This window comes from Pogoniulus pusillus, chromosome 31 (genome assembly GCF_015220805.1).
Source record: "Pogoniulus pusillus isolate bPogPus1 chromosome 31, bPogPus1.pri, whole genome shotgun sequence".
Lineage (NCBI taxonomy): Eukaryota > Metazoa > Chordata > Aves > Piciformes > Lybiidae > Pogoniulus > Pogoniulus pusillus.
In genome coordinates, this window is record NC_087294.1 from 14,599,680 (window position 1) to 14,620,649 (window position 20,970).

Here is a 20,970-nt window from a genome sequence, read left to right on the forward strand (position 1 = left end):
ATAAGCAGCATGAAAGGACTTTGCTTTCTGCATGCTTTAAAGAGCCTGGTGAAGTCTTGCACTCACCACAGTTAGTGTTCACCTTGGAAGCTGGGCTGTGGTCCAGGAAATGGCTGGTTAGACTTTTCTGGGCCATTGCCATGTGTTGGTTTTAATTGCTGAGCAAAACTAACCCTTTTTTTTTTTTTTTTTGAGTGGAGGGCTTGCAGGCAAAAGGAGTAGCAGCTTCCAACCACAACAAAGCCAGCAGATCAGCTCAGCATAAATGCTACAGTAATGAGTTCCCTGCAAAGGTGGGAGGTTGTGTGTTGCTGAACTTGTCTGGCTGGTGGAGGCTGTAGAGCTATAAACAGTTGTGAGTAAGCGAAACTGCGCCAGCAGTTACCTTGCCACAGCTACCAGAGTGGATTTGCTGGTGTGAAGCCTGTCTGAAGAAACAGGTCCTAGTGAACAGAAATTTCAGTGTAAGCTGTGCTCACTGGGAGGCTGTCAGCTTGCAGAGAAGCTTTGGCTGCAGCTGTATTGCCAGCTTTTAGTGCAGGTACACTTCATTGCTACATGAAGCTTGGGTATGAGGTTTGCTGATGTAAAAACAGGCATCTGGATTAAATACCAGTCACTAGAGAAGAGGCCTCCTGAAGGGTCAAACCTGGACACAGCAGAGGGAGGAAATACTAGACTTTGCCTAAGGAAAGGTATTGGCAGGCTCACAGGATGTCAGGCTGGAAGGGACCTCTGCATATATTCCAGTCCAATCCCCCTGCCATAGCAGGTCTGTAGCATCTAGCACAGGGCACACAGGAACACATCCAGACAGGGCTGGAAAGGCTCCACAGAAGGAGACTGCACAACCTCTCTGGGCAGCCTGTGCCAAGGCTCTGGGACCCCTACAGTAAAGTTCTTTCTCACTTTGAGGTGGAACTTCTGTGCTACTATTTCCATCCATTGCCCTTGTCCTATCCCAGGGAGCAGTGAGCAGAGCCTGTCCCCTCCCTTGTGACCCCCAGCCCTCAAATACTGATAAGCATTGATTAGATCCCCTCTGTCTTCGCCAAACAGCCCCATGTCCCTCAGCCCTTCTTCAGAGGGCAGTGCTCCAGCCCCTTCATTGCCTGTGATGGTTTGGGTGTTGTTTCTCCCCCACCTTTGTAAAATCACCTAGACTGGACTCAGCAGCTCTGGAAATGGAATGAAGCTTTGTATTTACAGCTTAGCACAACACACAAGCAGAGTTACAATAGATATAGTTGCATACAGAAATAGACAGAGTAATACAGAGACAACTCCCCTCTCAGAAACCTGAGTCCCCAGGAGGGGCTCTCAGCCTCCCTTCCACCTTTCTCTCACCCCAGATCTTATGCCCAAGAAAGATTGGAGGGTCAGCCAGGGGGGTTAGGAAGCAGGTGGATTTAGTCACACAGATGGCAGGTTAGGTTAGAGAGAGATGCAGCCCAAAGCCCAGAGAGAGCATCTGTCTTACCTATATTTACATTAGCCATCTCAGCAAGCCTATGAGTGAAGTAGTCATCACCACTGTTTCCCTTTCACAGCCTGTAATCCTCCTCACCAAAACATTCTAGATAGCTTCAAACTAGCACATTGCCCTGCCTTGGACTCTTGAGTAAATCCATGTTCCTCCTGAACTGTTAGAGTATTTAACCCTGTCAGTTCCTCCCCATGCCCCCTCCCACAACTCAGAGTGAGGTTTGAGTTCCCTGGGGTATGAATTCAACAGGTAAATGGCAATTCCAGGTGAGTGGTGTGTAGATGGAGGCCTTCAGATGCTTAGGAAGATGCATTTGTCCAATGATTCACTTTCTCTGCACTTCTGTAACTGATACTACCAGCAGTGATTTCCCCACCACCACCCTTTGCCTGTTTCCCTTGGAGCATATAAGCTGGAAAAGTCTAAACCTATAAAAGATGAATTCCACTTTCTTCCAAACATGTGGATTTTCAGTTGCTAGTCCAGTTTTGCTCTCAGGGCTGTGAAGACTACTTGTGTGCCATTGTCTCAAACTTCCTGCAGGCTCCCAGGGACAAAGTGGTGTTTGATGCTCAGAAGAATGGCTGCATTGAGTGGGACAAAGTCTGCCTTGCTCAGTATTCTGTCTGAGGATGAGCAGCGTAAGAAGCAGGAGGAGCACAGAGAGCCTTTGCAGCAGTCTGCTTGAGAATTTCCTGAGGGGGAGTTTTCCTCTGTCTTGGAATACTATTTGGCAATTAATGACCTATCTCCATTTTACAGTGTGGCTTGTAAAATGCATGGAGCAGGATGGATGTTAGTAACTGCAGGGGGAGGGTGGCAGGGAGCTGGAGTTAAACCTTTTTTTTTGCTCCTTTGAAGCTGCTGTTACTTCCAACCCCTGTGTCAGTGAATTGGAGGTTAGTGGAGGCCCAAGTTTTGGGGCAGCTTCTTTCATTGAGCTGTGTTAGAGGTGAATATTTGAAGTACTGATGCATGCTCTTAGCTTCAGCATCTCTGAGCTATGCTTCAGGCTTCTCACCAGAGCAGTAACCACTTTTTGTGTCCCTGTGATTGCAGTTCTTAGTAGCTGAAGGAACAATGTCCTAGCACTCATGGTACTGGTGAAGAAGGATTAATCTCACCTAAAGTCATTATGTGTGTGGAAAGTTAAATCACAGAACTCAGTGTTGGAACAGACCCCAAGGATCATCCAGTTCCAACCCCCCTGCCATGGGCAGGGACATCTGTATCTGAAGTGGGCTACAGGAGGGCTGGGGAGGGACTATTAGTAAGGTCTTGTCATGATAGGATGTGGAGGAATGGGTTTAAAGTGGCAGAGATTGAAAGTGGATGTTAGGAAGAAGTTGTTTGCAGTGAGGGTGGTGAGACACTGGCACAGGTTGTCCAGGGAGGCTGTGGAGCACAGAATCACCCAATGTGATCTGATCAGAGATCACATTGGGTGATTCTGTGCTCCACAACTCCCCTGGAGGTGTTCAAGGCCAGGCTGGATGAGGCCTTGAGTTGTCCCTGCCTATAGCAGGGGGTTGCAACTGGCTGAGCTTTGAGGTCCCTTCCAGCCTAAACCATTCCATGTGCCCATTTAGTCTTAATTCTGTAAGAGCAGGAAACTATGAAAGCTGTGGGCTTTTTTGTCTGGGATTTATAGGATGTAATCATCCAATTCAAACACCTGTTGAGCTGTAAAAACAAGGCTGGTTCCTGTAATTGATGTGCTTTGGCAGCTGTGATTTATTTGCTCTTCAGAAATCAGGGCTGGCCTGCAAATGAGAGGCACTGATGAGCTAAATTGCACATCTCAGGAATGACAGCTAGAGCTGGGCTGCAGGTTGCTGCAGATGTGCAGGGGAAATGCTTCCTGCCCAGCATCTGTTTAATTCTGGAGCCCTGGATTTAAGAAAGATGTTGAGGTGCTGGAAGGTGTTTGGAGAAGGGCAGCAAGGCTGGGGAGGGGCCTGGAGCACAGCCCTGTGAGGAGAGGCTGAGGGAGCTGGGGGTGTGCAGCCTGCAGCAGAGGAGGCTCAGGGCAGAGCTCATTGCTGTCTGCAGCTGCCTGCAGGGAGGCTGTAGCCAGGTGGGGTTGGGCTCTGCTGCCAGGCACTCGGAACAAGAGGACACAGCCTCAAGTTGAGCCAGGTCAGGTTCAGTTTGGATGTTAGGAAGCTCTTCCCAGCAAGAGTGATTGGCATTGGAATGGGCTGCCCAGGCAGGTGGTGGAGTCATCGTCCCTGGAGGTGCTTAAAATGAGCCTGGCTGAGGAACTGGATGATCCTTGAGGTCCTTCCAACCTAAGCCATTTCTTTGGTCTATCTGATTGGATAGGGCTGGGTGCTAGGTAGGATTGGATGAGCTTGGAGGTCTCTTCCAACCTGATTGATGCTGTGATTAATTCCTCCAGTCTGAGCACATGGTGGGGGATGAAAGAACCAAACCAGCAATGAGAAAGGAGGGCTCAAGTTAGAACAGAGTCATTTAGGTCAGAAGAGATCTTGTCAGGTATATTCTTATTTATCTGACCTGGGTTGGACTAAATGATCTTTGGAGATCCCTTCCAAGCCCTGACATTCTGTGAGTTGCAGCTTCAGCACATGGCTACCTTGCACTGCACAAGTGGGCATGAGATGACTCAGATGTTTGGAGGATGACTACCACTGAGGAATGCAGCCTGTGGGTTCTCTTGCCTGAGTCCTTAAGGCAGAACACATCAGGACATGTAGCAGTCTGCTTTGTGAAACCCTTCCATGCTAATCTGATGACAACTTGGGGGACACACACAACTCTCTTGTCACTTCTTTGCTGAATATCTTCTCTTTCCATGGAGCTTTGCCAGATGCTGACCTAATAGTAACTGGGTAAGATCTTTAAAGCATCAGAGGCTCAGGAGAACTGGACAAAAAAGGCAGCAGTATTTGTCCCCTGACTCTTGTGCTCTCAGCAATAGACAAGCAGCTATTTAGTGTTCATTTCAGATTAGGAAACCTCTTCCTGTAGTTCTCTTACCCTTGGTAAGGTTGTGAGCTCTCTGTATAGGAAGCCTGTTGTTCATAGAAGCAGCCAGGTTGGAAGAGACCTCCAAGCTCATCCACTCCACCCTATTGCCCTGCCCTATCCAAGCAACCAGACCTTGGCACTAAGTGCCTCATCCAGGACCTCCAGAGGTCATCCAGTCCAACCCCTGCCTGCAGTCAAGGACATCCTCAGCTAGAGCAGGTTGCCCACAGCCCTCTCCAGCCTCACTTTCAATATCTCCAGGCATGGGCACACAACCACTTCCCTGGGCAACCTTTTGCACTGTTCCAGCAGCCTCCTGGTGCAGAACCTGTTCCTAACATCCAATCTCAATCTGCTCTGCTCTAGCTTGAAGCCATTGCCCTCGTCCTGTCCCTGCAGCCCTTTGCAAACAGTCTCTCTCCAGGCTGAACACTCTCTGGGCAATCTGCTGCAGTGTTGGACCACCCTCATAGTCAAGAACTTGTTCCTAATGTCCAGTAGGGCTGTAGTGGGATGGGGAATGTGTGATTAGGAAGAAGTTCTTCCCAGAGAGAGTGATTGGAGGTGTCGAAGCCAAGCCTGGCTGGGGCACTTAGTGCCATGGTTTGGTTGGTTGGCCAGGGCTGGGTGCTAGGTTGGGCTGGGTGAGCTTGGAGCTCTCTTCCAACCTGCTTGATTCTATGAATCTAGAGGAAGAGGACCATTTGCACATCCTTCTGCAGGAAGTGGGAAGGCTTTGGGCTGAAAGGAAGAGATCATTGCTTGTGTGTTGTGCTTGCTGCAATGCCAGGGTGTTTGTGCTGTCAGCCTAAATCAGGACCAGCCTGCAGGCTTCAGGGGTAGGGATTAGCTAAGGGGAAAACCCAAAGATAGGATGCAGACCTTCCTGATATGCTCCCCCAAGCACAGATAGGGTACAGACCTTTCTGATGTGCTCTCCCAACCTACACTACCTCTTCTTTTTCTGCAGGTTTGAAACTGGGTTGATAGCTCTGTAATTAATTTTGAGAAGGGAGTTTATTCCATTAATTAGATGAGTTAATTCAGAGGTTTATGGCCACATTTTCGGCTTCATGTGGCAGTGAATTCCTCAGCTTGCTTGCATGTGTGTAAAAGCAGCTCCTGTTTTGCTGTCTTCCAGTCTGGTGCTGCTTTCTGTTGGGAGAAAGAGTGAACAGTTATTCTCTTAAGTTTTCTCTGTGCCACTTCGGACTTTTTAGGCAAGTCCTGTTTAATATCTTTGCTGATGCTCTGGATAAGAGGATTGAATCCACCATCAGTAAGTTTGCAGATGACAACAAGTTGGGAGCAAGTGTGGATCTGTTAGAGGGCAGGAGGGCTCTGCCGAGGGACCTGGATAGATGAGCACATTCCAGTGTCAGTTTTAACAAGGCCAAATGCCAGGTTCTAGACTGTGGCCACAATAACCCCATGCAGTGCTACAGGCTGGGGACAGAGTGGCTGAGAGCAGCCAGGTAGAGGGACCTGGGGTTGCTGTTCGGCAGCTGAACATGAGCCAGCAGTGTGCTCAGGTGGGCAGCAGAGCCAATGGCAGCCTGGGCTGGCTCAGGAGCAGTGTGGGCAGCAGGACAAGGGAGGTTCTTGTGCCCTTGTGCTCAGCACTGCGCAGGCCACACCTTGAGTGCTGTGTCCAGTTCTGGGCTCCTCAATTCAAGAGAGATGTTGAGGTGCTGGAAGGTGTTGAGAGCAAGGCTGGAACACAGCCCTGTGAGGAGAGGCTGAGGCAGCTGGGGATGTGCAGCCTGCAGAAGAGGAGGCTCAGGGCAGAGCTGCCTGGATGTGTTCCTGTGTGACCTGCTCTAGGTGATGCTGTTCTGGCAGGGGGTTTGGACTGGATGAACCTTTGAGGTTCCTCCCAGCTCAGAGTTCTTCCCAGAGACAGTGATTGGCATTGGAATGGGCTGCCCAGGGAGGTGGTGGAGTCAGTGTCCCTGGAGGTGTTCAAGCAAAGCCTGGATGGGGCACTTAGTGCCATGATCTGGATGATTGGATAGGGTTGGGTGCTAGGTTGGGCTGGATGAGCTTGGAAGTCTCTTCCAACCTGGTTGATTCTCTGATAGCCATACTTTTGTGACAGTGCTTGGTCAGGTCACCCTCACCCTGAAAAAGCATTCACTGATGTGCAGAAGCAGCCTCCTATGTTCAGTGTGTGCCTTTTGCCTCTCACCCTGTGAACCACTGTCACTGGATGGGCAGATGTGTGTTTTGAGCCTTAGAAAGAGTTGAAATAACCAGGGAGATAACCTTGATGTATTTTTTCCTGTGTTTAATTAGTGCTACCCCTGCCTAGTTCCTGGAAAAGTGAGAAGAGGCAGGAAGGCTGTAACCAGAAAGAATGTTCAAGCATCACTTAAAGTTAACTTGTGTGGCAGTGTGACATTTGTAGCTCATAACTCGCTGTCTAAAATGGGAGAGCTCTGAAATCTACATGGTAAAGCATAAGCCTGAGCCATTCACTCACACGTGAAAAGCCTTCTCATGAAGAACATTTCCTGTGTCTGATTCATCTCCTTTTGGTTAATTTCTGCTGTGCATTTTTCTCTCAATAGGCACAGGGCCTCGTTATGGCATAGCTCAACCCCTCCTTTTCAGCTGTAGAGCCTCTGACTGATAGAACAAATTAAAGAGACTTAATTAAGACAGGTAGCCTCCCCCAGTAGCCTTATTTTAGCAAGCATCCCCCAGGGCCAGCTCTGCACTGTCTGGAGCAAAGGGTGAACTGCAGACCCTTCCTGAAGTCAGGGATCCTTCTATACAGATACATGAATAACTTGGTGTTAATAACAGGCACAGGCTGGAAAGCACTGCTGGGACTGGCTGAATCATGTCACAATTGTGCTGTGACAGGCATAGTTCAAGGGGGTTTGTTCTGCTATTCCAAGCAGTGACATTTGCTGTATGGCCAGAGGAGTGACCCACCCTTCTAATGCTGGAGCTGGTGCATTTCAGAGCTCAGGCACGGCCAGTTCTGGAGCTCAGCCTAAATTTGCAAGGTGTGAGCATTTGGGGCAGGCTAATGCACTGCAGCCTTCATAGGGATCAGAGAAACTGAAGGTAAGATTGATGTGGAGCCTCCTAGACTTCCATTCATTCTCCTCCCTCTCTGCTCTGCCGTGGTGAAGATCTAATCCATCTCTATGTGAGAGAGTCCAAGGGAGGGCTACAAGGATGCTGCAGGGCCTGGAGCACTGCCTGAGGAGAGGCTGAGAGCCCTGGGGCTGCTTAGGCTGCAGAGGAGAAGGCTGAGAGGGGATCTGAGCAATGTCTTATCAATAGCTGAAGGCTGAGGGGCAGGAAGGGACAGGGACAGCCTCTGCTCACTTGTGCCCTGCCATAGGACAAGGGGCAAAGGATAGAGACTGCAGCACAGGAAGATCGACCTCAACATGAGCAAGAACTTCTTGAGTGTAAGGGTCCCAGAGCCCTGGCACAGGCTGCCCAGAGAGGCTGTGGAGTCTGCTTCTCTGGAGCCTTGCCAGCCCTGGCTGGATGTGTTCCTGTGGCCTGTGCTAGATGCTCTGGCAGGGAGGTTGGACTGCAGATGTCCCTTCCAACCTCTAATATACTCTGATCTGATTTTCTTAGGGTATAATTCTTTAACTGTACCTAAGTAGCTCAAGACCAAAAGTAGACCTTAGCTTGTAATAAATTTGTTTTCCACTGCTTTAACTGTGCAGCTCTGTCACTGCTCCTGATACAGTCACTGTTTTTACTGTGGATGTGCTGTGGAGGCTCAGGTGTCCAACTATGGCTTCAGTGAGACTACACTGGTTGCAGCTGGACTAGAAGCATGCAGGGTGTTGGTCTCTTCTCCCAGGCAACCAGCAATAGAAAAAGAGGACACAGCCTCAAGCTGTGCCAGGGCAGGTTCAGGCTGGATGTTAGGAAATTGTTGGTAGAGAGAGTGATTGGCATTGGAATGGGCTGCCCAGGGAGGTGGAGTTGCTGTGCCTGGAGGTGTTGAAGCCAAGCCTGGCTGGGGCACTTAGTGCCATGGTCTGGGTGATTGGGCAAGGCTGGGTGCTAGGTTGAGCTCTCTTCCAACCTGCTTGATTCTGTGATTTCAGGATAAATTAGAAATTAAACCAACTTTCATTATGGGAAGAAGTTGTTGAACTTTGAGGCATGTGTGCTGAAACTCCTTCTGTAAATCACAGAATGCCAGGGGCTGGAAGGGATCTCCAAAGCTCAACCAGTCCAACCCCTCTGCCACAGTAGCAGCACCCAGAGCAGATCACACAGGAACACATCCAGGCAGTTCTGGAAGATCTCCAGAGAGACTCCACAACCCTCCTGGGCAGCCTCTTCCAGTGCTCTGTCACCCTCACGGGGAAGAAATTCCTCCTCGTGTTTAAATGAAACTTCCTCTACCTCAACTCCCACCCAGTGCCCCTTGTGCTGGCACTGGCATCACCCAGCAGAGCCTGGCTCCAGCCTCCTGCCACTCACCTGCACATCTTTATAACCATTCCTGAGGTCCCCCCTCAGGCTCCTCCTCTGCCAGCAGCACAGCTCCAGCTCCCTCAGGCTCTGCTCCTAAGGAAGATCTTCCACTGCCTTCAGCATCTTTGTGGCTCTGTCTTGGACTCTCTCAAGCAGCTCCCTGAGGTCCTTCTTGAAGTGAGTGGCCCAGAACTGGACACAAGATTCCAGATGCAGCCTCAGCAGGGCAGAGCAGAGGGACAGGAGAACCTCTCTTGACCTACTCCCCACAGCCCTTCTAACCCACCCTGGATTGGCATTGGCCTTTTGGCCAGCAGAGCACACTGCTGGCTCATGCTCACTCTCCCAGGTCCTTTTCCCCTTCACTGCTCTCCACTGACTATAAGGTAAGTGCCTGCAGAATGTTCTTTCCATGGCTTTTTTTTTTTTTTGCAGTAAGTTCTACAGAACAAAAAGCAGGAAGGAAAACTGGAATGTTAATTTTGGGATTCCATGGGTCTTTTTCTGAGCATACCACTGCTGTCTTTGCCCTACTGAGAACTTCAGCTAATAACTGAGCTATATTTAGTGGAGCTGAATGTCAAACTCCTCGCTTCCTACTCGCTACAAAAGGTTTCAAAGGATCACTGAGCTGCAACTCTTGACTCTGGGTCAGCTGTAATACTAACTAAGGCTGCAAATATATTCACTGCATTTGTTTTGGTCTTCATTTCCTCCCCCATAAAATTGAAGTGCATGAAAAGGTTCCTCTCTAAAAACAAGCCTGAAAACATGAATTTTACAGGAGTTTGCTTGAGGATTTTAACAGAACATTTTCCTTCTCCCCACTAATTCCACATACCTGGATTTCATCAAGGGATTTGTTGTTGCAGGCACCTCACTGAAACACCCCCTGTAAAAGCCTGACAACAACATGCTTTGGGGCAGGATATTCGCTGACATTAACAAACACCAAAGTGTTTGCTGAAGAGTCTTTACTTAGCTAAAATTATGGTTTTAGACAGTTTCATTTTAAAAATTCTGGAAAGTTTGATTTAAATGGATTTTTTTTCTTAAACATAAATTTATCATTTGAGGGTGTCATTATAAATGTGAGAGGTGAGTGCCAGGAGGATGGAGCCAGCTTCTTCTCGGTGATAGGCTGGTAGTAGTGTTCAAGGAAAGCCTGAATGGGGCACTTAGTGCCATGGTCTAGTTGATTGGATAGAGCTGGCTGCTAGGTTGGACTTGGATGAGCTTTGGAGGTCTCTTCCAACCTGCTTGATTCTATGCCCAGTGACAGAACAGTGGAGAGGAGACCTCATGAATGGTTATAAATGTAAGGGGTGAGTGCCAAGGGGCTGGAGCCAGGCTCTGCTGGGTGATGCCCAGTGCCAGGACAAGGGGCAGTGGGTGGAAGCTGAGGCATAGGAGGTTCCATGAGAAGCTGAGGAAGACTTTTTCCCTGTGAGAGTGACAAAGCACTGGAAAAGGCTGCCCAAGGAGGTTGTGGAGTCTCCCCCTCTGGAGATGAATTCAAGAGCCATCTGGATGCGTTCCAGTGCTATCTGCTCTAGGTGATCCTGCTCTGGCAGGGAGAGTGGACCAGATAATCTTTCAAGGTCTCTTCCAGCCCCTGCCGTGCTACGATTCTAAGACTGGTGGTTAACAGTCGCCGTATGCGTTGCTATTTCCGAGTAACAGCGGAGGGAGAAGTTTCAATGAAGTCTATTCCATGAAATACATTTCTTTTGCTCCCCGAACGCCAGTTGTAGGTTTCACAGGCTCCCGCAGCAGCACCTGAGCCTTGCTTGAGAGTAATTAGCAGTCCGCCGCCTGCTCGGAGCAGCTCTGTACTTTCGGCAACACGGGAGCCACCCTCGAAGGTGTCTGGCTGGGCTAAGGGGCAGCAAGCCCTGGGCTCGCTCTTGGCGGAGCTGCCTCTGAGGAAGTGAGTAATGCTGTGTGCGCCTTCCTGCCTTCGTTCCGCCGCCTTTATCTGGAGTTAACAGGTCTGGCACGGATTGCTGGCTTGCTTTCCACGTTTCTCGGGTTAGCAACTGGAATGCCGAGGTGTGCAACAAGGATTCCCGAGAGAGGACTCGCACACCCCCGCCCCGGAGGGTTAGGTCCGCTTTCTGCCTCGTTTCTCCGGCTGCGCTGCCGAGTTTCGGTGGAGCTGCCTCGCTGCCCGTGCTGCTGCTCGCTCCTCGCCACCCAGCGGACCGCCGCCCGCGCAGCGCCCGGGGGGACCGGCGCTTCCCCTCGGAAAAAGCCTCCCTCTGCGCCACGCTCATGGCGGGGCTGGGCGGGCGGCGGAAACTGCGGCGGGCTCGCCTGAGGGGCAAGGCTGCGGCCACCCCTCGGGGCTGGGGTCGAGCTGCTTTCCGCCTCCGAAGCAGGAACCCCATCACGGCTGCGGCGGGGAGAGCAGCGCTGCCGAGCTCTCGGCTGGCCGCCCGCCCGCCCGCCACACAAAGCTCCGCTCTCTCCTCCCTTTGTCTGCGTGGCTTTGTCTCCTCCGTTTCCCCCGCCCGTCGCGGGCCGGGACTCTCCCCCCGCCTGCGGCCGCGGCGGTTCTTCTTCGTGCCACCTGCGCGCCGTGGGAACGGCCACTCGCCCAATCCCCGGGCAGCCCGGGCCGAGCCGCGCCGCTCCTCCAGCGCCGTTTTTCGCGCGGCGCCCGCACAGGTGCAAGGGAGGTGCCGGGAGGCCGGGCGAGCCCCGCCGCGCTCCGTCCGCCCCGCTCTCTCCCCGGGGCTCGTCCCGCCTGCCGCCGCCCGCCGCTGCCTCCCTGCTTGGCGGCGGCGCGCAGGCCGCGCGCCCCTGCTGGCGGAGGCCCCGCCCGGGAGGGGGAGGAGGGCGGCGCGCGCCGCTCCGCGCGGAACGCCGGGCGCGTGGGGGGGGACGGAGCAGAGGGCAGGAGAGCGCGCGCGGGCGGGGCGAGGCGATAACCCTTGCGGAGCTGCCTGGGAGACCCCGGGTTTGGGGCTGCGCCAGCGCGCGCGGCGCCTCCCCCTCTCCCCCCCCACCCCCCTCCCTCACCACCCCCCCGCTCCCCCCCCGAGCCGAGTGGAAGGGGCTGGGGCTGGTGCCAGCAGCGGCGTGAGCGCTCGAGCGGCCGCCATTTTACGCCAGCTCCAGCACACTGTCCGGACACAGCGAGGGAGCGGAGAAGGGGGCAGCTCCTCAGCACGCCGAGCCGCCAGCCGCGCCCCGAGCCCCTTCGCACGGCGTTTGCACCCCCGACAGCGACAGGTCAGGCCCCGGGCGCCGCTGGGCAGGCTGGCGGGCTTCGGGCTGGCCGCTGGTTCGCAGCAGCGGTAGCCGCCCGTGCAGCGGGGTTGGGAGCGGGCCGGGGGCCGGGGCGGCAGAGGCGGTTGAAGTGGCGGAGCGGAGCTGGCGGGCGGAGCGGGAGGTGCATGCCAGGTCCTTGCAGCGGTGTCGGGCTGGGGCCTGGCTTCTAGGCGCTGCGTGATGGGTGGAGGACCTGGCTGCCTTCGTGGCCGCTGCTGTCGGGCGAGGGGCGGCCGGGCTGGGCCGGTGCCCGCATGCTAGGCCCGGCAGCTGGACGGCGCTGGAGAGGCGGCAGCGGCCCGGGAGACCAGGGTCGTCCCCGCGCGGGGCGCGTGGCTCCCGCTTCATTGTCCTGCCGGTTCCGTGGCTCCATTCATTGCCCGTGAGGGGCTGGGCTGGGTCGGCCGGGCCGGAGGGAGCCGCTCCGCAGCGGGGCGAGCCGCGACCTCGATGCCCGGCATGTGTGTGTGTGGGGAGTGGGCTCGCCTGGGTGTCTCCTGCCCCCGGTCACGTCGTGCGGGCGATGGGCGGCGGGTAGCGGTGTTTCCCGGTCGGGAGACGGGGCTGGCGGCGGGCCCCTGCATTGTTTCGGGGGAGAAGTGTGGCTGGGGGGGTGGTGGCGGCGGGGCCTGGAGCTGCCGTGAGCTCCGGCCGAGTGGTGAAATCGGGCCCTGGGTGTTGCAACCGCTCTCGGGGGGGAATAGGGTGAGAGGTGGGGGAATGGCTGAGGCTCGGGGTGTGTGGGGGGGTAGAGCCGCTGCTCCTGCGGGAGTGTGGCGGGGTTGGGGGGGGAAGTCGGTCACTGGAGGAAGTTGTAGGACATCTGAACGCGCAGAGCACGTGTTTCCATTGGGCTCATGGCGGCTGCCGCTGCCGCCGCCACCGTGGGTGGGTGCGGACTAGGAAGAGCGCTTTGTTCCTTTCGCTTGCCCGGCCGGCACCGGAGTGGAGGCGGGAAGGGATCCCGGCCGCGCCTGAGGCCTGGAGAGGCGGTTCGCTCCGGGGGGCAGCGAGTTTGCAACGGGAGATGGGAGGCAGCAGCGGGTGTCAGTGACGGTATCGCGGTAGCGGCGGCTGCATGTGGCAAGTTTTGCTCTTCCTCCCACCCCCGCCATTGGCTTCTTGCTCCATTTCTAACTTGTTCAGAGCCTCTTAGGGAGTGTGTTAGAGAGACAGAGAGAGGGAGGTGAGTCAGTGTCTGGCTGAGTTGTGCAAAACCTGCAGTGAAAGCTACCCCACCCCCGCTAGGCAGTGGTGTTAGGGCTTTTCCTTTGTGTTGGTGCTTCTTTTGAGGAATTTTGTGCGTTTTCCAAAGCCAGGAAGTGTCAGGGGAGGGGTCTGCGATTTTTGAATTTTATGTTTGTTTTGCGGTGGGATTTTTTTTTCCATTTGTTTGGGCTGGCTTTGGTTTGTCGTTTGTTTCTTTTCCCCTCAATAGCAGGGCAGTCTGTTGCATGTGTTATTATTTGACTTGTTCTACTCGGAGATGTTTTTAGTTTAATTATGATGCTTATTGCGTTCGAACAGATATCTGGAAACATGGCTACTGAACATGTTAATGGGAACGGTACTGAAGAGCCTATGGATACTTCTGCTGCAGTTACCCATTCTGAGCATTTCCAGACATTGCTTGATGCTGGTTTACCACAGAAAGTTGCTGAAAAACTAGATGAAATTTACGTTGCAGGTAAGATGTCAAACTTGCAAAAACACGATATATATTTTTATTGGATTTTGCTGTCTTTGGGCTCAAATAGCAACTTTTTGTGGTTTCCAAAAGTATGGGAACTGCAGTCTTAACAGAGTCTATGGATGTGTTCCATTCAGTGCTTTAATTTATAGTATTCTTTAGTGAGAAGTCTTGGGCCAGGCTGCTTGGGCTGGATGGGTGGGAAGAAGGAGAACTATGCAGGTGACCGTAGCAACAGCTGGAACAGCCACCAGATGATTTTTAGGAGGAGTAGGTGATGTGGACTTTGTGCATTTTTCACAGTAGTTGTGGGTAACTGTAAGTAACTGAAGCTTTGATATTCGTCTTTTCGTGTAAGGGATGCTTGGTGCCATAGTATTTGGGCTCATGGATGCAAAGGTGATTGCATTGGTTTTCTCAGACATGGTAATAGCCATTTTTAAGCTTGATTTTTGGATTGTGGTGGTCACTTTTCAGTGCTGTAGTTTGTCTCTGTAGTCTTCTCCAAATGGTGTAAGATGCTATTGCTGGGCAGGCTAAGTCAAGTTTTGATAGACTCTTCTGAATTCTTCAGGACATTGTAAATAAACTTGGCCTGTATGACATAGGAGTTTATACAGTAAAAACTGTATAAACTGTGTTCTGATTTGAAAATATTTAAATTCACTTAAATGTTAATTTTTAAGAGGGCTAAGTGATTTCTTGGTATACTAAGTTAAGCTAATAAGTGATTGATTAAGGGGTTATGTGTGTTACATGTGGTTGTACAAAGATTGCTGCCCAAATATAATAGGTAATATTCTTTTTCCTCTTCTCTAGGGCTAGTTGCACATAGTGATCTAGATGAAAGAGCTATTGAAGCTTTAAAGGAATTTAATGAAGAAGGTGCATTGGCAGTTCTTCAGCAGTTTAAAGACAGTGATCTCTCACATGTTCAGGTAATACTGAGCAATTTGCAGTACAATCGTTGAGGGCTAAACTGCTAGTTGACTGGCAGGAGCTTTGCTTTAGTCTGTTCAGCGATCCATATGTAAAACAAGCACTGTATTAGTTCAGAGTAAAATTAGATTCTGGCTTGTCATGTTTGCAGAACTGAAGAGTAGTATATCTCTTGCAGAACAAAAGTGCCTTTTTATGTGGAGTCATGAAGACATACAGGCAGAGGGAAAAACAGGGGACCAAGGTGGCAGATTCCAGTAAAGGACCAGATGAAGCAAAAATTAAGGTATGTGCCTAAAAGTCTGGTTTTTGGAAGCTGTTGTGACAGCTGACTTGATTGTTCTGGAGCTGTGCTGGTCTTAAAAAAGCTGTTTGGATTATAAGTAGTTTTTGAAAGATGTCACTTGTCTTTTTATATTTAACTGCTTTCGTTTCAAGAGGAAAGTTAATATACTGTTAATTATGGGAACTGAATGTGTATCAAAGTGCAAAAGGTTTGACAGTTGACTTTCTGTCTAGTTGAGACAGGTGTACTGTTCCACAGTTAAAAGTTTCAGGATGCTTGTCAGCATAGATCTTTGAGTTGACACTATGTGACTTCAGGTACTGGTAGCTGGTTTTTGGGTTTTGCTTTTTTATTATGCTTTGAGTTTTGTGGTTCTTTTTCTTTCAGTTTAAAGCAGCTCTGTGACAGGGAGTAGACACCACATGTGTCTGCAAAACCAGCTTGTAGTGAATTTAGGACTTAGGTGCCCTAATTGCTCTTCTCATAAACTGTACCCCAAACTTAGTACTGGAAATGTTGTTTCTTGGACTCATGCTTCTGCTAGCAGGAGACTTCAGTCTCAAGAGTTAGCCATACTGCAGTTTATTCTAAAATTCTGTGGTGTAGTTACTTTACCAAATCTGAAGGAAAGGAGAACTATCTTGGCATGTTTAATTTATGTCTTAAAAAGTGAGAGAATCTTTCATCTTTAACGTTTCATATGTAAAGTGCAAAATGTATGTGATACCTGCTGCAAATAATTACGAACTTGTGAAACTGGAACATCTTTCAGCCCTGATATTGAGACTGGGATGCCATCAAGTACATAAAGATAGTTTTAGTCACTACAGCAACAGTATGAGGATTCTAACTTCAAGCAGCATAGCTTTTACTACTGATGGCTATGGCATTTAAAATGCCTTTGCAGTTTTTCAGTTGTGAGACTACTAGCTCTTGTAGTAAGGCCTCTTTGATATGTTGTTTCTTTGTGTGCAGAGTTGAGTTGTCTTTACATAATCCTAAGAAAGACTAGGTTCATTGGAATTTCTCTTTAAGTGTTTGCATTTTGAGCTTTATCTAACATTTTAAGTTGGTGGTATATATGTAACTGTATTCAGTGATTCTAGTGAACATCAGTTGTGCTGGGATGCTCTATGTGAGGAGGGGGGAAGCTAGAGGAGAAGAAGGAGCACTCCCACTTCAGTGACTGGGTACCTGAAGCAGTCAGTACAGTGTTCCACGTAAACATGTGTTCTTTAACTTCACACTTATGAGTAATCTCATTAAGTGAAGGGAAGTCCTGTGCATAAACGTTTGCAGGATTGGACATGCCAAAACAAGAAGTGGCTCAGACTAGGATCTTTGTAATTAAAGGGAAGATCACTATACTATTACTTGGGGTTTGGTGTTTTGTTTTTTTTTTACATTGGGGGAATTGGAAAAACTCTCTATGACAATCTGCTTTTTTTAGCACAGTTCCTTTACCTGGTAGATGTACTAACTCTTTTGCAAGTTTCTTGTTGGAAATACTACTAGTAGGCTTGTTTTCCTATGGGAGTTTCAGAGCAGTACAGTTGAAGAGAAATCCTTAGCATGTCTGTTTGTGAATGAAGTACATCTAAACTAGCTCAATTTTTATATGATTGTAAAATGTTAAGTTTATTATTTGAAGGCACTGTTGGAGAGAACCGGCTACACTCTGGATGTGACTACTGGACAGAGAAAGTATGGTGGACCTCCTCCAGAGTCTGTATATTCAGGACAGCAACCATCTGTTGGTACAGAGGTGAGGAGGAGGAGGAGGTGTTTACATAAATGTATCCTTATTTATTTGAATCGGTTTTGTTTGTAAACAAGACTATGTCTGTTGTAGATATTTGTGGGCAAGATTCCAAGAGACTTGTTTGAAGATGAACTTGTTCCATTATTTGAGAAAGCTGGCCCTATATGGGATCTGCGCTTAATGATGGATCCACTAACTGGTCTAAACAGAGGATATGCTTTTGTCACTTTTTGTACTAAAGAGGCAGCTCAGGAAGCTGTTAAACTGGTAAGTCTTCTTACTTGGATTCTTTTTGTTTTCCTTTTCTTTCTCAAGAGCACTTCAAAGATTATAAGCAGTTGTCCTGATCCTAGTGCTTAAGTGCTTGAGATGAAACTGTCATTCTTAGATGGTTTATAAATGTCCACTAGGTGTTGTTAAGTATTTCCACACTGTGTGTAAATTTTTACTGGCTGCAGTAGGGACAGGTTAAAAAAAAATAGGAGAATGCAATGGACTGCTCTTTAGTCTGGTTAGATGAGTCTTTATTATTAACAAAGGTTATGTTATATTAACAGTAGAGACTGAGCTATCTGCGTCTGGGTGAGCTGTTAAAAGCAGTGGTGGTGAGGTTGCTGTGGGACAGGAAAACGTTGCTCGGGGGTCAAGCACCAGCAGGGGGCCCCCTGCTGGAAATGCCTCTGAAATGAGGGAATTTCCTAGGATACTTGAGATGGGAAATAGTCACTCTCGAGTGTTAAGGTTCTTTCTGTTTGCTGCAGCTGACTGGAAAAAAAAGTCATAAATCCTGCCAGGTTGAAAAACGTTTCTTGTGTTTTACAGAGAGGTGTGAAATAGTCTGATATAAGAAACAGGCTACCCTTAATAAGCTTGCCAGGTTTTATGCGTGAAGTATCCATCACTAAAAAAAGAGGAGGAAGAAACACCAGCCTGATCCTCGCACTGCTCCTTTGCTTTCCTAGTTAAGTTCAATCTGAATTTTTTTTAGTTAATTACTGCTGCATTGATATGGCCAAGATAAGCTGTGCAGTATGACCCTCGAGTGCTAACCATACTCAGAGGTGTACTGACACTGTATTAATCCAGTAGGCTTAAATTCTTGGTTTGTAATAAGGTACAACTTAAACTGTCGAGGTACCCTATTAACACATTAGTAATGTATGTCATTTGTTGGAGGCAAACCAAGCTGAGCATGAGACTGTTATTGAAAACAGAAGTGTCTTCAGAAGTGCAAGTCCAAAAATATCTGTTACGTGCTGTTTAGCTTTTTAAATAAGAACAATTGGTGTTCCTGTGCACTGAGTATACTGAGGATAGCTTCAGGATACCTCTTTCTGCTTTCCTTGTCAATTTAATGATTCTTATTTTGTGAACTCCTAAGACAGTTAGGCACATGGCATAGCAAAACAGTGACTCAAATGCATGTTCTCAGAAGCACCTGGTAAATGAACTACAACGATTCTTCATTTAGCTAGGTTTTGCTTAAATTAGGGCAGCACACTCTGGAAAGTCACTCAAGTTGTGCTTCCATCAAAGTAACATCAAATTCCAGCCTCGGTCTTCCTAAATAATACAAGGGGAGGAAGTACTTAGAGTCCCTTTTTGTATCTGATCCTGATAGGCAGGAAAAATGCTGTGTTCTCTTTCAGTTAAATAACCACCAAGTGTAATAGTTCAAAAGTTTTCTGATTTGGCACATTTTCAGCTTTCATGCTTTTTTTTTAGGGTAGAATTAGTTTTAAATAGGATCCTATGGATCCAATTTAAAACCAGCCACTTTTGGAGTAGCTCCAGTCACATTTGGGTGGCTAGTTGGGTGTATTTTAAGTTTCTTAAGTTAGCTCCTAGGAGTGCTTTGCAGGAGCGCTAGCAAAGTATGGCTGTAGAACTCAAGTGCAGAGCATGGGTCTGTTGCTTGTATTAGAGATGCATGGGAGAGGCTGCTGAAAGCCCTCTTAGAAGTGCTGTACCCTGGGTCCAAGCCATTTTAGTATCCTAGTATTTTGACAGGTAATGTTCCTTTTGATACTGCCTACAATCTTGCTGTTTTTCCAGACTCTCTGGGATAGGAATGATTCTGTTATTTCCCATCTTCCTAGAGGCTTTGTCCCTACCATTCAGGATTCTGATGTATAGCAAAAATAAGAATAAACCTTTAGGCTTCTGAGCAATAGGAGACAGCTGTGAGGTTTTGTCTATACCCAAACTGTAGCAGAGAATAAACTGACCTGTCTTCAGGCTCTTGCAGTTGGTGTAACATAGTTTGCATGGTTGTTGTATCATCCACAGTCTTTATATCAACTTAATGTAAACCAGAACTAAAATACTTGGATCAGCTTGATGTTAACTTACCCTATTCATTAACTGGAAGGAATCTTGCAATTTAAAAGGGTAAAGCCTTGATTTTTGCTTATGCTGTTTGCATTTTAAAGACACCGAGAGGGGAGAATTCCCTAAATTGTGTTTGAAAGGGGAGCGGCATTAGCAGGGAATTGGACTAGATGATCTCCAGAGTCCCTTTAAACCTCCTACTGTTCTTTGACATGGGACTGGGGGCTCTGAGAGAAAAATGAGGTGATGCTATGGCCTGATACTGAGAAGACTTACAGATTTGAACAGAAGTTGATTTTATGTCCAGTACTCAATTCAGTGTGGTTACTCTTCACTGCTCAAGTAGAAATGGCATCTCAGATGTTCACACAGGCACTGGTATCAGAAGTCTGAATTTTTTTGGCTTGTTTTTTAACCCTCAAGCATGTTTTCTGTTAACATGTTTGTGTTTACTTTCTCTTTTATACTGTTTAAGAGTAAGTATATAACATCAGTTTTGTTCTTCTGCACATATTCCATTCATACAGTTGTTAGATTTCAGTTCTTCAAAAGATTTCTGGGTGACTAAGGTTACAGTAAACAGACATGAGTACTTGTGAGGTGAAGCTTGGAGGGAAACATGATGAAAACTATAGTAGCATACAGTGTATTTTTGGCTAGAGCCAAGTGTCAGCTTGATCAAAGTGCAGGTACAGGTGAGTTATGCAAATGTGTCCCTTAAGCAGTTTGCCAGCTACACGTAGCAGTACATCTTACCATTTGCTGCTGGACATAAACTAAAATTGCTGGTGGCAATTTGAATTGGCTAAAATGTCAAGACAGACCTTTTGCATGCTTTGAGCTGTTTGTCAGTAGGTTCTTACAGCTTAGCAAAAAAACCCAGTATCTATTATAACATCTAGAGGGTAGTGCTATCTCTGTTACTAACTTAAGGCATTGATTCAGTGGTGACAGGAGTGGGAAGCAGTATGCTGACATAGCTAATTTGATAGTCTGACTGTTTTGGCACTTCACCCAGATCATGGTTTGAGCCTGTTTGTGTCTAATCTAAGTTTATAGATGGCATGCAGACTATTTACCTAAAAAACACAAACTTTGATATTCAGGAGCATATAATTCAAGACTTTTTTTCTCTGTGAGGGAAACGTGATGAAAAGTAGTACTTGATGTATTGCAGTACAAAAACACTACTAGAAACTACTGACAGTGTGGAACTGCAGTATGGTAGAGGTCTTTTGAGTTTTTTTAAGTTATGAAATACTACTTCTGTTGCCATAAATTTTGTAAGAGGCTCTTGGGTTAAATGTGTGCCCAAACCTTGGTCTTAGACTTTAACAGGAAGAGTTGGATAGTAACTTCTGTTACCCATAGAGAATAGAATGTCAGCTGGGAGGGATCTGCAAGGATCATCTTGTCCAACTGTCTGATCAGTTCAGAGCTGACCAAAAGTTAAAGAATAATTATTTGGGACATTGTCCAAATGCCTCTTTAACACTCCCAGGCATGGGACATTGGTCACCTTTCTAGGATGTCTGTTCCAGTGTTTGACCCCCCTCTTGCTAAAGAAATTTTGTTAATGAGGGATCCGTTTGTGTCTTGTTTGCAGGCTGAGGTCCCTTCTAACCCCTGCCACTCAGTGATTGAAAGGATATTTTGTTTGGAGCTACTGTAATCTTATTTTCACTGATATGCATGTCTATTAGTGATCATAATGATATATACAGGCTTCCTATACAGCTGTT

General features: G+C 48.5%; 1 protein-coding gene across 11 annotated transcripts in view; it reads left to right on the top strand.

Moving 5' to 3' along the window:
- SYNCRIP (synaptotagmin binding cytoplasmic RNA interacting protein) overlaps positions 1-20,970 on the top strand; it is a 54,486-nt gene that overhangs the window by 15,181 nt on the left and 18,335 nt on the right. For 9 of the 11 annotated variants that reach the window (XM_064169440.1, XM_064169441.1, XM_064169445.1 and 6 more), the window contains 5 exons: positions 13,748-13,907; positions 14,730-14,848; positions 15,028-15,135; positions 16,787-16,900; positions 16,988-17,164. In XM_064169440.1, the coding sequence (XP_064025510.1) occupies positions 13,748-13,907; positions 14,730-14,848; positions 15,028-15,135; positions 16,787-16,900; positions 16,988-17,164 (678 nt within the window). Of the gene's footprint in view, positions 1-11,818; positions 12,182-13,387; positions 13,407-13,747; positions 13,908-14,729; positions 14,849-15,027; positions 15,136-16,786; positions 16,901-16,987; positions 17,165-20,970 lie in introns of those variants that run through there. The other 2 variants (XM_064169450.1, XM_064169444.1) reach the window with 2 other exon arrangements.